Consider the following 16,864-nt stretch of genomic DNA (forward strand, 5'->3'; position numbering starts at 1 on the left):
GTCTTACTGAACTATAACCAGACAGCTTCTGGCTCTGCACACCCAGGATGCTTTCTTGTGCTTCTGACTTCGTTTAGGTTGCCTTAATTCTAGAATGTTAACACACACACACCTCACGACATCAGCCACACAAACACACCCTCTCCCCCAACACACACACCTTCCTAACTTCACACCTAGCTAACTCCTGTGCATTCACTCTTAACTTTGCACCTCTTTTATTTCTTCCACAGTCTCCCCTGTGCTACCTGCCTGTAGCCTACGTGATATAATGTTATTATTGCACTTAAATAGCCTAGAATTAAACATCTGTGCTTCTCTGGCTGACTCTATGTAAAATTTTGCAGGCAGAAGAAGCAGGTTTGTGTGTGTGTGTGTGTGTGTGTGTGTGTGTGTGTGTGTGTGTGTGTGTGATAGCTTTGCTGCTGTCTGTAGCAAGTATTCAATATATTAATATTATCTGTGCTAATTAGAACAATAAAAAATAATTTAGGACAGCAAGCTATAGGTCTTTGTGGTAAAGTAGTTTTGTTTCAATGGATTGGATGGTAATGAGAATTCTCAATGCTTACTAGTCTGTGGTGGTACCATGGCCAAGAAGCGGATAGCTGTGATTGGCGCTGGAATCAGTGGCCTGGGAGCCATCAAGTGCTGTTTGGATGAAGGTCTGGAGCCTACCTGCTTTGAAAGAAGTGATGACATTGGAGGCCTGTGGAAATTTCAAGTACATTTGCATTTTATTTGACTTTAAATACAGTTTCACTAAACAGCAATAACAATTTGAATAGTTTCATTAAATGAAACATACAAGGTGTCACATAATCAGTCAACTCAAGTAATGGCTCTAATTTTTGTGCTTATATCACTTACTGAGGAAATTTGTCAACTTTAGATGAGGAATAAAATTTGGAAGATTGTATTCAAAGCAGCTGAAATCCATGTGAACCTCACAAATAGTAAAGGTGTGGTGGCTACAGAACTGTTTAGATGTGCTGTTGTTATTCAAAGCTAGGGATGTCATAGATTTAGGTGGTAGGATAGGATGATGGTCCATTGCTGACCTTCTACTATGTAATTTGATATTCTGTCTTGTGGTAATATCTGCATGCTACTCTTTCTTAAATGTCCCAGGGCACAGTGTAGGACATCAGTGTGTGTAGATCTGTCTCTGTCTCTCTCTGTCTCTGCCTTTCTCTCTGTCTCTCTCTCTCTGTCTCTCTCTGTCTCTGTCTCACTCTCTTGTGCGTGTACGTGTGTGTGTGTGTGTGTGTGTGTGTGTGTGTGTGTGTGTGTTTATCCATGTGTGTGTGTTTTTTTCCTCTAAGTTCTAAGTAGCAAGAGATGCATTGCTTTCAAGGGTGCTCAATGCTGAATAGGCTCCAGATTCTAAGTGGCCATCTTCTTCAGCTGCTTCACTCATTTATTGGATGTGTCCTTGAAATTCAGGACTTGTGATCAATACTCTCTAGTTCTGGTGATCCTGCAGAACCATTTTGCTCACCAGTCATGGATGGTCCATGTGACATCTTAGGGGGTCATCATTAATGAGTTGAGTTTCTTTTATTGCTCTTGGCTTTTAGCCCCACTTAGGACACATATCAACAGCCTAACTATGAGATCTCTTCATTCCTATGTACAATGGTTGCTCTGGCAAAGTAGTTATCACGGCTGTCTCCCTTAGGTAGCCCTAAAACAGAGAAGTGTCCAAGGAACAGCCTCACTCACCCCAAACACCTTCCAACGTGGTATTGATCTGACTCAAATACCCCCCTGCAACCTTGGGAATTTTCCCAAGGATTTATATTCTGTTTTTAAATATCAGCACCCATGTCATTTCTTCTTTAAGAGTTCACTCTTTCAATTAATATTTTTGAATACTTACTATATCTATACAAGGCACTTTTACAAGTGAAGGAATATACTAACAAATGTGAGTGCAAAATCCTCAACATTGGAGAGCTTAAACTCTAATACAAGATTAAAGGAAAATGAATGATAGTAGCAGTGAGCATATTGAAAAGAGAAGAGCAGCAACTGAGACTTGGGGATACAATCTAAGTAAGAGGCCATAGAGAACCTCAAGATAAGTGATTGTGGAACAGTGCATTAAAAAATAAAAAGGTAACTCAGGAGATCATCTGAGAAAAGGGTTTACAGGGAACTTCGGGTGCAGAACTATGAGGTGGACACATGGCTAGCATGGCAGGGAGAACCAGCAGGCTAGTGTAATTTGCTTGTGGTACCTAAGGGGGAGAAAACCAGGCTATGGTTCTGAAATTGCATTTTGTCGGGGGGTATAGGCTGCAGTAAGGACTTTGATAGAAACCAAGATTAAAGAGAAGAACAGCATTCTTTCTCTGTAGAAGGACCATCCTGCTACATTGAGACCAGACCGAAGGGAAGGCTAAACAAGTATGTCTAATTTCAAAAATCCTCAATAAGAAGATAGACATAATATTATGTTAAACTATATCAAAATCCATGAGAATACAGCAAATTGTACTGTTTAAAATACAATATAATGTATCATACATGTTAGTATCTATTCCACTTCTCTTAGCAATTTTATTGTATATATAGATGTTCACTGTATATGCTTATAAGTTTATGGCTGTTACATATTTTTCATTGATAGTTCCTTTTGTTAATATATAAAATCTTGTTTCTAAGAAAGAAGAAATTTTTTAATGTATCTTACATGGTATTGGTGTTACTATTATTAAATGAGCTAGCTGTTTTGTTACATCTGGGGCATCAAGCTTCATGAGACCCATCTAGACCTGGAGTTGGGAGGCTGTAGAAATCGGTAATGTCTGGGGGGCACTGGCCCTCCACATTTTGTGTAGCATTTATGGCTGCTAGTTGCCCCGCTTTTGTTTACCTCAAATTGTATTTCACTTTCAAACTTAAGGGAACTTTTACTGGGATTAGAGATCTTGACAGTCATTTTGATTTGTCGTTTTCAAGGCATTATTCTCTTTTCTGAATCCATCGTTCTGATTGAGAAGTCATACACAGAATTTGTTGTTGATTCAATGTGATTTTTTTCTCCTCTAGAAAATATAGGAGCCAGGGAGAAACCATCACTGGATGCTTGACAATATATAAAAAGCAATATTCTACTTTTCTAAATACCTGAGGCCACTTAAAAATATTTTATTACCTTGTAATTATGAAGTTTGTGGTACTGAGGGGTTTTCTCTTGTAGAAAAATCCTTCAGAGAAAATGCCTAGCATCTACAAATCTGTGACGATCAACACTTCAAAGGAAATGATGTGTTTCAGTGACTTCCCGATTCCTGACCACTTTCCCAATTACATGCATAACTGCAAACTCATGGACTACTTCAGGATGTACGCCACACACTTCAGCCTTCTACGTTACATTCAATTTAAGGTGAAATATTGCATCGTGTGATGTGAGTGCGTACGTGAGCAAATACACTCACCTGGGCACACACAACAGTTATACCCAGCACCTTCTGATGTTCACACATGAAGAAGAGATTATCAGTTGGCCTCCACATCTGAAAATCACCACAGCTTGAAATATCTTGACAATTTTATTTGAATGTGAGGCTGGAAGACATTGCTCATCAGGGTCTATTCTTATCGTACATTGTGGTGGCATGGCCCTCTGTATCAATTCAAAAATGTTTGAGAACTTAGAATAAAAGCAGTAGAAATTGAGCCAAATCAGGTTGCCTATAGAACAAGAAGCAGGCTCATACAAAGAATATTTATTGATTCTCTACCTTCTACCTGTGATTGGCACTACAACTCGAATTCACTTCATGCTAAAATTTTAATGTTTTGAAATTCAAAATGCAGGCCAGAGGTAAATGGACAAGCCTGTCCTAAAGAATGAAAAGCATGAAAAAATATCACCTCCATGCATATGGAAGTCTTCCTAGGAGGATATTAATTCTGTGGATTCAACCACTCCAATATTTCGTAAAGACCCAACTGTTTCTATTTCTATAGAAGACTAGGTCTGTGACAGAATATCTCTAGTATATTGAAAATTCACCCAACACTGAACCTACTGTGGAAGGAATAGGAACTATATTGATGGGAACGTCTTAGATAAGTGTCCCGTCATGGTCTATGGGACTTGAGGATGAGGGCTAAGCAAGAACTGTGGAGTGAGTCACTTATGTTCCCATCCGTGTTTCCTCATTCTCAGACCAAAGTGAAGAGTGTGAGAAAGCGTCCAGACTTTGGAGTCAGTGGACAATGGAATGTTGTTGTGGAGATGGATGGGAAACGGGAGAGCCTGGTCTTTGATGGGGTTCTGGTCTGTAGTGGTCATCACACAGACCCCCACCTGCCGCTTAAGTCCTTCCCAGGTATGTCATGAAGAATCTGGTAGAGGGGCATTTTCCCAATAACTTAACGCAGACATGAGTGGGCATAAATGTGACTAAGTTGCATTAAGTTTCAGTGAATTTTCCCTGGTATCTCTCTGCAGCAAATTGTTCATTCTCTGTTAACAGGACAATATAATCCATTGGAATACCACAGCAGGCAGACACGATAACCTATACTTTCCCCCTTACTATCCTTGTGTACAGCTTCAATGAATAACAAAAACCATCCACATTCAAATGGTTTTAGTTTTGTAAATTTATTTAATCTCAGTCTATTCCAGAGAAAGTGAAATTAATAAAAGTGAAACACAAAGACAAATGACGAGCAGTGAGCCAATCCATAAATTTAGAAATCTTAACATACGGGGAAGGAACTTCAGTTCACTTATTTATCATGAATTTATTTTTAATTTTAATTTTATAAGTGAAATAAAATCACTTACTCCCTCTTTCCTTTCCTCCCTCCAACCATGGTATATGCAATATATGTGATTTAAGGGCTGGCCACTTAGTATTGGATAACCAATTGAAGGGTCTTTTCCCTGGAGAAGACTATTTCTCTGGCTCTCAGCATTTCTTATTCAACTGTAGTCTATGTGTGGGGGCCATGAGATTTCCCCCTTCTATACCGTGAGTTCTCATTGGCTAATAAAACCAAGCGAACAGCTTATTGCTCCCTTGTAGTTCTATGTGGAAAAATGGTATCCATCTCAAGGGGGTTGTTTTAGCTTCCCTACCTCCCCTAATTAAGCCTTCTCCCCTTGCTCTTGACCCACCTGCCCTCTATTTCCATCAAATTTTGACCAGGAATCAATTAGAAAATATTTTATATTTCAAATCCTTTTTATGGTGCCCAAGATTCCACTGTGGAAAATTACTTGGAGGCAAGGTAAATAAGATTGTTTCAAATGGTTGTTCAAAATTCCAAGTGAACGAGGCATAACAGGTGTATAATCTTTTTGCACACTAACATGAGTATTTGTAAAATGAAAGTCCCTGGTTTTGAACATTATAATTCAGTATATTCAGGAAAGCATTTCTAGGTATGAAACAATCTACAGATTACACAATAAGCTACTGTATCAGCTTCCAATTGGTGCTTCCTGGGTGAAAGGCAGTCCCTAGAAATAGACATAAATGTGCTCACAGAGAGCAGACCTACCAATGTCAAACAGATTGTGGGTTTTATGAAGCATGCGGCCAAGCCATGCACAGCATCAGGTATTTAGAGCCCAGGGACTCTACTCCTGAGCTTAGTCTTTCATTCCCTGAGCTCCCTTCATATGAATAGCATTTGGGGACTATGTGTAATCTTCAGCTGGCTGATACAGATTTCATTTCTTCCTCTTTCAGGTTATTCAGAATGTAGCTTTCTTATATGTGTTAATATGTGAAAGGTCTCCTCATAATGACTAATGATCTTTTTCCACCACAGGCATTGAGAAGTTTGAAGGCTGTTTCTTCCACAGTCGGGAATACAAAAGTCCTGAGGACTATATAGGAAAGAGAATCATAGTGGTTGGCATTGGGAATTCTGGTGTGGATATTGCTGTGGAACTTGGTCGAGTAGCAAAACAGGTGTGTTGGCAATCCTTAACTTCACCAGTGGAATTCCTGTGCATTTATAGGTATCATCCTAAATGTAGCTTTGGCTTAAGAAGGGCCAGAAAAGAAATTTAGAGAAATCTATGGATCCACCCTCAAGAAGTTTAAATTCATGCTGAGTAGAAAATGAATGCAAAATGAATCCTTTATACTAACCATGGGAACAGGCATGCAAACAATTGACCAGGTGCCCTAAGTAAAGAGAGAACTAGCACACACTAGATAACTGATTTCATTTTTCTTGGTAGATCTTTGTATGAGGGAGAACACGTGCTATTTGTCTGGTGAGTCTGGGTTACTTTCACCAAATATTTTCCATGGATTTATTTTAAAGCAAACAATACAGACTTTTATAGCAATTAATATGGCAATTAACTTACAAATTCAAACCCTTGTTTACATATGAAGTACAGCTATGTCAATATCCAGGAGTATTTTTTAACATGGTATTTCAGAGACAGGTAGATAAGCGAATTGCATTTTAGTTTTCATAACTAAATTTGGTGTCATAGAAACAGCCCTTTTCTGGGGCTCAGTAAAATTCTGGCAAAGCACAGCATGGTGGCCACTGCAAGGCACTTGGCCTCCTATTCTTCAGTGGTCAACACTCTCAAAAGGGGTGATGGCTAACATTTGAACAGTACAGCAGGTAAAAATTCCTCTGTTCTCTCCTGCTCTAATTCTGCCTCCCATAGGTATTCCTCAGCACTAGACGAGGATCGTGGATTTTACACCGTGTTTGGAATAATGGATATCCCATGGACAGTTCATTTTTCACTCGGTTCCATAGCTTTCTCCAGAAAATGTTAACCACAGCAGCAGTAAATAAGTACCTAGAGAAAACACTGAACTCAAGATTCAACCATGCGCACTACGGTCTGCAGCCTCAGCACAGGTGACACACAGGCCTTGACGTGGGTAATCGAGTGCAGACACAATGAGCTTTCTATTTTGAAGACAACTGAACTTTTGGATCCTGGTTGATCTCATGCCCTTAGGAATGCAAAGCACTCAGATTTGTATAATGCACATTACTGCATGTAAATGTGTGTGTGCTTCTCAGTACCACTTGTATATTCTCATCCATTCATCAATCAGTTAACACTTGATTGCTGTACACCAAAAATTCAGACAAAAGACAATACAATGTTCCTCCCTTCCACAGACGTCAACTGTGGAAATCAGAGAAGACACAAACAGGGTTGAGCAAAGCAATGGGAGATGCTATGATGAATGTCACAGAGAGGTATATAACATGTACAAATTTACACCAGTTGTGTTGAGGTTGGGATAGAAGTGTCAGGGAGGACCACACAGAAGGGGAACTATCTAAGGAGTCCTTTCTCTGCAAGATCACCCCTGAGATTTCAGCTCTTATCTCATAGAAGTTTCCTGGTTCAGAAATCATTAGTAACTTTCAGTTAATAAACAAAAGACAGAATGGGGTTAGGACTGAGCAGAATTAAGAAAAGAAAATAATTATAAAGAAGAAATATTATTCAAACTAGTTAGGTGTCCCAGAGTTCATTCATGGGATACTTAGCCTTGAATTCATATATTAATGATACGTTGAGGTGGTGGTAATTGAGAGTAGATGGTGTCATGAAGATGAGGCCCCTCTGAGGGCTTAGTGTTTTTACAAGAAGAAGAGATAACTAAGTTAGAGCTTTTGATCTGTCTTCCTGAGTGGTGCCCTATCTCACTTCAGATGGTGCAGTGTCTCCAGCAGCAAAAAAGTACTCACTAGATGTGAGTCCTTGACAGTGGCTCTCCATAACTGATCTAAATCAACAGATGTTATTTTTTTTTTTATAAATTACCCAGTCTTACACACTGTTCTAGAAAAGGCGAACAGATAAGCCAACAAATACTGTCTTTCTTGTATGACTACTTATGGTACTCATGTGTGTGTGTGTGTGTGTGTGTGTGTGTGTGTGTGTGTGTGTGTGTGTGTAGGCCAAATCTTGATGTCAGATGCCCTATGAATTGCTCTCCACCTTACTTTATTTTAGAGAAAGCTATTATTGAATATGTTGCTCACCAACTCAGTTAGATTAGCTAGATGGCATGTCCCAGAACCTTCCTGTCTCCTCCTTCCCACTGCTGGGGTTACAGGTACTCACTGCAGTGCCCAGATTGTTATGCAGGGGTTGGGGGTTGAACTCAGGTCCTCGTTCTTGCACAGCTAGAACTTATTGTCTTAACTACCCTGCCTCCTCACTGCCTTGTGTGTCTCAGTAGATGGTACAAAAGAATGGACCATGTATTGATATGTTCACTAAAAAAATGATCTTCTATTATGCGGTGAATGAAAACATTGTGTTCTGTGAAGGAAGATGAGTACAATATTTAAGCTATACAGTGTCATGAGAACTGTGAAGGAGGTGGATGATGAATATGATAAGGACTGTCTAGGGGTAGACTAGGTGGATAAACTAATAGAACAATCAAGGAAGCATGTTTAAGCTAAGACTTAAAGAGCAAGAAGGAGCCATCGGGAAAAATCATCCAGGAAAGAAGGCTGTAAGTAGGAGGACTCATGCAAAGCACCCTTAAGCTAGGAAGGGGCTGGGTACAAGGTGAGGAACAGAAAAGAACTCAGCACTATGACAAAGTCAGTGAGAGGACCACAAAGAGGCAGAGGCCATAGCACACACGGCTTGAGCATGGGAGAAAAGTTTGGATTCTGTCCATTTTCTAAGATGATTGCATAATTTTAAGGTATCCAACTCGCTCTGCTATACACATACAATGAAACTGTTACTATAGTGAGGCAAATCAAAACATCCACGATCTCACGTAGACCTATTTTGGCAAAAGCATCTAAATCCTTAACACAGTGATGTTGTTGGCTATAGTCCCTATGCTGTGAATTTGAACCTTAACTTGTTCCTTCTGCATACCTGCAACTTTCTATCCTTTGACCTACATCTCTCCATGCTCTCCTCCCTAAAACCTGCTGACAGCCATTGTATTCTCTACACATTTGAGTTTTTAACATCCTACATGTAAGTAATATAATACTCTTTTTCAGTATCTGGCATATTTCATATAGCATACTATTTTTCAGATTGATTATGCTGTGGCAACTGGCAATATTTTCTTTATTGTTATTTTTTTCTTTTTTACTTATTTTTTGAGAATTTTGTATGATGTATTTTTATCATGTTCACCCCTCCTAAATTGCTGCCAGAGCCACACATCCCATGCATGCCCAATGCTTGATTCAGACAAAAGACAATACAATGTTCCTCCCTTCCACAGACGTCAACTGTGGAAATCAGAGAAGACACAAACAGGGTTGAGCAAAGCAATGGGAGATGCTATGATGAATGTCACAGAGAGGTATAACATGTACAAATTTACACCAGTTGTGTTGAGTTTGGGATAGAAGTGTCAGGGAGGACCACACAGAAGGGGAACTATCTAAGGAGTCCTTTTTTAAACCATCAAGAACAATTTATGTTACCCATATACTATTTGATGTCGGCTTTTTGAACTTAGGCTCTGATGACGACTAGGCAAGTGCTCTACCACCAAATTTAAGGCTGAATAATACCCCATTATACATATTTACCACAGTCATAGATTATATAAAAAAGAGAGAGAACAAGACAGACAGACAAATGTGTATCACAATTTCTTACTCTAATGGTTCTACACTTAGTTTTTTTTGGTTTTTTTTTTGGTTAGAGTGAACGAGACTACAATAGATATGGAGTGCAGACATGTTTTCAGGGAAGTGGTTTTGTCCCTTTTGAGTATATACTATGAATAAGTATTTAGGGATCATATGGTAGTGCTATATGTTTAAATGTCTGGTGCTGAGAGGCAAAAGGATCCATTAAGGCTTTGAACAGTATATAAGTATTTCTTTTCTATAGGTCAGATAAGTACCTGGAGACCAATTTCAGGGATCCCAAAAGTGAAACACTGGTGCACTCTGGGGAGAGCTTGGTGTGTGCTTCTGATGAAAGGCAACATCAATTCTTCATGAAGTGGTACTCTAGCACTGATGAAGTGGAGAACATGAATAAGCTGAGTCCTTCCTGAGGCCATTATGCCCAAGAAGGAGGACATAGAAAGGCCTTCTCTGGATAGCTCATCAAGAACAGGGATGTCTGCTAGTTCTTTGTCTTTGTTCACAGAATTGGCCACCTTGTACTACCTGCAGAACATTCACCCAGAGGAGCCTTCAGTAGCCAAAGGCAGCTTATACCAAGTGTCAGAGGAAAAGCTCTCCATGTCAATAACCAGAATCCATGTAGTATCCAAGAACTGGGGCAGGTGCTAGGGAAATTGAGTGGAGAAGAGAAATCAGCTTGCATGAAAATTTGAAGCAATCTTTAATAAAGCCAAGGCTATACAGAATTCTTTGGTAATTAAAAATGCCATTTCCCAATGAAAAGCCAAAGCAGATAGATAGCAGGAAAAATGCTTACTAGGAAGATGAGAGATAAGAATGTAGAGAAGACACAATACTTAAATAAGTAACAGAAGAAAAGTTTCTTCAGATTGAAAAGGGCCGCTGTGTTTCAGGATACAATGCAGGCAACACACATGCACACAGACACGCCTCAAGTAAGGCCCTCAGTTACAGTTCTTTTTTCTCTGTCCTGGCCGAACTGTACTGGTCAGCCACATGCTTTGTCTCCTGCAAGTTAGCTTGAGACTGGGCCTTGAAAAACCACAGGCATTTATTTCTAAAGGGCCCTATGTCTTTTCCCAAAATACAAAAAAAAAAAAAAAAAAAAGCCTTAAGTCAAATTCTTTAACCCATCTAGAAACTGCATAGCCTGGCCTGCTCACTGGGGCATACTCTGGTAGAGCATCCCTTGTCTTGTACCACCAGGATACACTGCAGCCTCGGTGATTTCCTCTAGTACATTCTTTGAATATATGAGCCTGCTTCAGTACTTCTTATTTTAGAATTTTACCCTATTACTTCCTGGAGAAGTTTTAAGTGTTTCCAGTGCCAGCCTCAGCCAAACAAAACTCTTAGGTAAATTGTAGCAGAAAGGAAGAACAATTTGCCTTTTATTGACTTCCATACCTACAGCAATTTTTAGTTCAGTGTGATAAAATTTACAGATTCTGCTAGAAAATGTCTCAACCTCAGGCTCCTAAATCCCATAAGAAGAAAAGAAAGTCATGTAAGTTGGGGTCCACAGTGGAAAAGTATCAGAGTAGGTACCTCAGAACAGAAGATGGGGGAAAGGTGAGGAGAGGCATATAAATATTTGTGTAAAATTGAATTCGTATAAAGGTATACAGACAGAAAAGAAATCAAAACACAAAAAGAAACCAGATATAAAGGAGGGGAAGGAAGAAGGAAGAAAGGAAGGGAGGGAGGAAGGAAGGAAGGAAGGAAGGAAGGAAGGAAAGAGGAAGGAAGGAAGGAAGGAAGGGAGGGAGGGAGGAAGAAGGAAGGAAGGGAGGGAGGGAGGAAGAAGGAAGGAAGGGAGGGAGGAAGGAAGGAAGAAGGAAGGGAGGGAGAGAGGGGCAGAGGGAGGGAGGGAAGGGGAGGAATGGAAGGGGAGGGAGAGAGGGAGGGAAGGGGAGGGAGGGTGGATTAAAACAAGCAAGCTACAGCTCATTCCCTCTGGTGCTGTGTGGTTTAAGCACTAGCGAAGGGATACAGCATGAGGAGAACATCCCTGGATGTACTACTTCACCTTCATAAATTCTTGGAGTGATGAGGGGATTCATATGGGCTAAGTAGTGGCAGAGCCTGAGTTTGAATCCCCAGGACCCGCGTGAAAATAAATTTCAAAAGTCAGGTATGGCCACGTGTGCACGTAATCCCAGATTTGGAAGGAAGGGCAGGTAGATCCCAGTAGCTCAATGGCCAGGCAGCCTAGCCAAAACCTCAAACTTAGATACAGTGAGGGATCTTATCCTAAGGGAATAAGACCTAGTGTGATAAAGTGAGATGCCTCACGTCCTTCTCTGACCTATGCGTACTTGTGTATGAGTACACACCTGCACACACACACACACACACACACACACACACACACACACACACACACTCCTGGGTTTGGAGAGAGAACTGTTCAAGGGAAGTTGCTAGCTACAAACCCTTCTCTCATACATTGCTTTCTCCTTCTTAGATTTGCTTAGATTTTTATTTTTATGAACAGACCACTGAGTCAGCATCCCACCATCAGTGATGACCTTCCAAATCACATCATTTCCGGAAGAGTCCAAGTGAAGCCTAATGTGAAGGAGTTCACAGAAACAGACGCCATTTTCGACGATGGCACGGTGGAGGAGAATATCGATGTTGTCATCTTTGCCACAGGATACAGCTTTTCTTTCCCCTTCCTGGAGGATCTGATTGCAGTGACTGATAATGAAGTGTCCCTGTATAAGTTGATGTTCCCTCCAGACCTGGAAAAGCCAACACTGGCTGTCATCGGACTCATCCAGCCCCTGGGCATCATCCTACCTATTGCAGAACTCCAGTCTCGCTGGGCTGTGCGGGTGTTCAAAGGTCTGTGAACAAGGTTGTGAGGAGGCCTGGCAGTTCACAGTGAACCCTCCTTTCTCTTCACACTGGTTTCCGTTTAAACATGCTCTTCCTTTTTATTGTTGTTGTTTTCCTTTTACTGAAAATAGATTTTTTTCTCACATAATATATCCTGATTACGGTTTCCCCTCCATCTAGTCCTCCAAGTTCCTTCTCACCCTTCCCATCTAGATCCACCCCCTTCCTGTCTCTTATTAGAAAACAAACAGGCTTCTAAGGGAATATAATATAATATAATATAATATAATATGATATGATATGATATGATATGATATGTTAAGTTAAGTTAAGTTAAGTTAAGTTAAGTTAACACATCAGAATCAGACAAAACAAGCAAACAGAGAGAAAAGAGCCCAAGAGAAGGCACAGAAACAGAGAAACATTCATTCACTCACCAAGGAATCCCATAAAAACACTGAGCTAGAATCCATAATATATGCACAAAGGACCTGTATGCCAAAAAAAAGAGAGAAGAAAAAAGTTATAAATAAATAAAATTAAAATGAAAAGATAATTTAAAAAAATAGAAAGCCCATGTCTCAACATTCTGAGACAAGGAACCTGTGAAGATGCTACTGAGTTTGTTTTCTGCTGGCCATCTACTGTTGGGCAGGCAGCCTACCCATAGTAAGCAGTTTGTTTCCTCAGTGAGATTCCCTTGGAGGGAACTCAATTTTCATTTTCAAATGGTCATCAATTGGAAATTACTTCTGAGCTAGGAGTTGGTCATGTGTCCACTTATCTTTCAGCTCTAGAACCCCATCTTGTGCAGACCTGTGCAGGCCCTGTGCATGCAGCTTAGTCTCTGTGAGTCCATATGTGTGTCAACCTCATATTGTCTGGTGGTAGGTCTCTGTATTTCTTCTCATCTGCTGAAGAAGGAAGCTTCTCTGATGATGGCTGAGCATGGCCATAATTTATAATTACAGCAGAATATTAGTGGGAGTCATGTTATTGCTGGGTTTGTTGTTGTTGTTGTTGTTGGTTTGTCTATTTTTCAAACAGTAGTATTTGGTTTTACTCTAGGTTCCAGGCTATTTAATCTCAAGTTCTTGGTCAGTATTGGGTATGGGTTCTATTTCATGGGGTGGGCCTTAAGTAAGTCAGATATTGGTTGGTTGCTCTCACAACCTTTGTGCCTAGCATATCTTGCAGGTATGCTATGATAGATCAAAGGGTTTGTAGCTGTGTTGTTTCTCCTTTGGTAGTGTGCAGAGCACCTTTCTGTACAAACACTAGCACATAGTGGTGAAATCTCTAAGTAGGCACCAGTTTGACGTCTCTATGTTCAATGAATTACATGGGTGTTGTCTTCAGCAATGGGGCCTTGCCATCAATGCATGGAGAGCAACCAATAGTCTTGGATAAAGCCTGAATTATTTGGGAATTGCCATGGGAACCCTTTAGCCAACAACTCAATTAGATACAATCCAATCCTGGTTCTAGAAGTTTCATTTTAATAACAAGAAGTGGTCAGTTTCCCACATTATTTGAAAATTTCATATATATTTCCTTCACATGTGTGCATATTTTAGGAATATTCTACTGTATTAGGTTTCCACACTACCCCTCAAATGGTCCTGAATTTTTGTTATCTCTCACCATATCCTCTTCTTTGTCTCTCTTTTATGCTCCGCCTCCCAATTTGATCCTCCCATTCCAGCCATGCCCCCATCCATAACTATCTATTTTAGTTCCCTTTACTAGTGAAATCTATCTGTCCCCCAGTCCTTTGCTCTGTACCTAACCTCTGTGGTTCTGTAAATTGTAGCTTGCTTACCATTAACTTAATAGCTAATATCCACATAGAAGTGAATATATACCATATTTGTCTTTCCAAGACTGGGTTACCAACTCAGGATTATTTTTTTCTAGTTTCATCCATTTGCCTGAAAATTCCATCATTTCAGTTTTTAACAGCCAAGTAATACTCCATTGTCTAAATCTATCACATTTTTTTTTACCCATTCTTCTTTTGAGGGACATCTAGGTTTTTTCCAATTTCTGGCTATTATAAATAGGGTAGCAATGAACATAGTTGAGCAAGTGTCTCTGTGGTAGGATGAAGCATTCTTTGGTTATATGCCCAAGAGTGGTATAGCTGGATCTTGAGGTAGCTGATTCCCGTATTCCTGAGGAATCACCACACTGATTTCCATGGTGGTTGTACAAATTTTCACTCCTACCAGCAATGGATGAGTGTTCCCCTTACTCCACATCCCCACCAGCATGAGCTGTCACTTGCTTTATTGATCTTAGCCATTCTGCTGGGTGTAAGATGGATTCTCAAAGTAGTTTTGATTTGCACTTCCCTGATGGCTAAGAATGTTTGAACATTTCTTTAAGTTACACATGCCCTTTTTATTCTTGCAAAACTTGATGTATTTTTCACTTCCAGGGCTGAGCAAATTACCTTCCATGAAGACCATGAAGGCAGACATTGCCCAAAGGAAAAAGGCTATTGAAAAACGGTAAATAAAAATGCAGTAACATGTGTTTGGAAACTTCAAAGGGATGACAGGATTCTTGGTGTGGGATTCTAACTCAGTTCTCCATGTCTATCTTGCCCTTCCCCATCCCCTACAACATGCTGTCACACAGCACAAAACCAAGTGCACACCATAGAACTGAGCCAGAGGACTAAGGTCTAAATCTAAGGTACACTTAAAGTCCTAAGGCCAGAGCACTAGTGACTATCTGATTACTCATCCCTGGTTTACAGTGAATATAGGGAGGAACTAGACATTAAGTTCTCCATTAAATCTTTCTGTTAAAAACATCTCTTCTTTTACTATATGGGCTCTGAGAATCAAACTTAAGTTCTCAGGCTTGATAGAAAGATCCAAGTTCATCAAGGTTTTCTCTGACCTCTACATATGTGCACTATAGCACTTATACACATGCCCACACACATTAAGAAAATAAATAAACGGAAAAAAAAAAAACGTGTCTAAGAAAGGCATCTTAAAGATCACCTTTGAGCATGGTGGTCTAAAGTGAAACATCCTCGTGTGAAAAACAGTGAACATACATCAAGGATGAGAGCGTTGATTCTGTGTCTTCAGTTCAATTCAACAGCTGGGTGGTGCTGGGTTTCTCAAGGAAGCTTGCCCATTCTGTTTCTTTACCTCTAAGGTAGAAATAATTGAAGTTCCTGCCCAGTACTGGAAGCTGAGTCTTCCATATTCTGTCTGTCTCAGGTATGTGAAGACAGCCCGCCACACAATCCAAGTGGACCACATTGAGTACATGGATGAGATTGCCACTCTGGTTGGGGTGAAGCCCAACCTGCTGCTGCTTTTTCTCTCAGATCCCAAGCTGGCCATGGAAGTTTTCTTTGGACCCTGCACCCCATACCAATACCGTTTGCGGGGTCCAGGGAAATGGGATGGGGCCCGGAGAGCCATCCTGACTCAGAGAGAGCGGATCATCAAACCCCTGAAGACTCGAATTACTAGTGAGAAAAATCACTCCACCTCAGGGCTTTCTTGGATAAAGATGGCACCAGTTGGCCTTGCATTTCTGGCTACAGGTTTAGCATACTTTAGATATGTTTACTATGGTAAACGCAAATGAACGAGGGAATTGTTTAGAGGGGGAAACATGTACTCCCTACTCATTATAGTTCATTACAAAGCCTTTAGTCGCTAGCCTATGGCAATCTCACTTAACTCGATTATAGCTACAGAAATGTTTAGATACTTTACAAGTAGAAGAGTCCTTTAAAATAGGTGTGCATTAACTTCTACAAACCATTTTGAAGGCACAAGAAAAGCTTACATTTAAAACAGCCTTGAGCCCTTACTTAAAGCTTAAAAGACTTTTACAGCCAAGGTGATTCTAACTGGTTCCACGAAGGTTGGTTATACTTACAGGAATTTATAAATATTAATTGTGCACTGACTATATTTCCCGCTTAATATTTTTTCCTTCCAATTTATTTGGTTAACTTGTGTCAAGATGCGAAAGTTTAAGTTTAAAGCATAGAAATTTTAAAATATGTCAGAATGTTTTGTGTTTCAACTGATTAGAAGCAATAAAAATTCTTTTCATTTAAATTGTGATTATTTAAAGAAATAACTGAAGAATAAAATAGAACATATGTCAGAGCTACCAATGAACGACTTTAACTTTCAGTATTCAGAAGTCCATGATTGCTGTGCTGTATGAAAGCTGTCTGGGGATTTAAGTAGCGAGCATGAGTCCATGCTGGCTATTATTGTTATTTTACTGACTTTTAGTCCATTCTTTCCCTATGTAGAATAAGCAGTTTCCTCACTGTTGGGATACCAGGAGTGCCAGAAGGCTTTTTTATCTCAAATACCCCCTTGTTTCACCAACTATGATAAGGCGTTCC

The 16,864-nt window shown here is 40.0% G+C and overlaps 1 protein-coding gene across 1 annotated transcript; it reads left to right on the plus strand.

Moving 5' to 3' along the window:
* The first annotated feature begins 589 nt into the window (after nucleotides 1–589).
* On the plus strand, nucleotides 590–16,083 carry LOC118593393 (flavin-containing monooxygenase 5-like). Its single transcript, XM_036202820.1, has 8 exons — nucleotides 590–724; nucleotides 3,209–3,397; nucleotides 4,187–4,349; nucleotides 5,806–5,948; nucleotides 6,671–6,870; nucleotides 12,119–12,471; nucleotides 14,906–14,978; nucleotides 15,708–16,083. Exons 1-8 carry the CDS (start codon nucleotides 590–592, stop codon nucleotides 16,081–16,083), a joined length of 1,632 nt encoding a protein of 543 aa, XP_036058713.1.
* The last annotated feature ends 781 nt before the right edge of the window (nucleotides 16,084–16,864 follow it).

Source organism: Onychomys torridus, chromosome 11 (genome assembly GCF_903995425.1).
Source record: "Onychomys torridus chromosome 11, mOncTor1.1, whole genome shotgun sequence".
Taxonomy (NCBI): Eukaryota; Metazoa; Chordata; class Mammalia; order Rodentia; family Cricetidae; genus Onychomys; species Onychomys torridus.

Coding starts and splice junctions, on each gene's coding strand:
- LOC118593393 (XM_036202820.1), top strand. CDS start 590: ATGGCCAAGAAGCGGATAGCTGTGATTGGCGCTGGAATCAGTGGCCTG. Junction 4,350..5,805: donor GCCGCTTAAGTCCTTCCCAG/GTATGTCATGAA, acceptor TTTCCACCACAG/GCATTGAGAAGTTTGAAGGC. Junction 5,949..6,670: donor TTGGTCGAGTAGCAAAACAG/GTGTGTTGGCAA, acceptor TGCCTCCCATAG/GTATTCCTCAGCACTAGACG.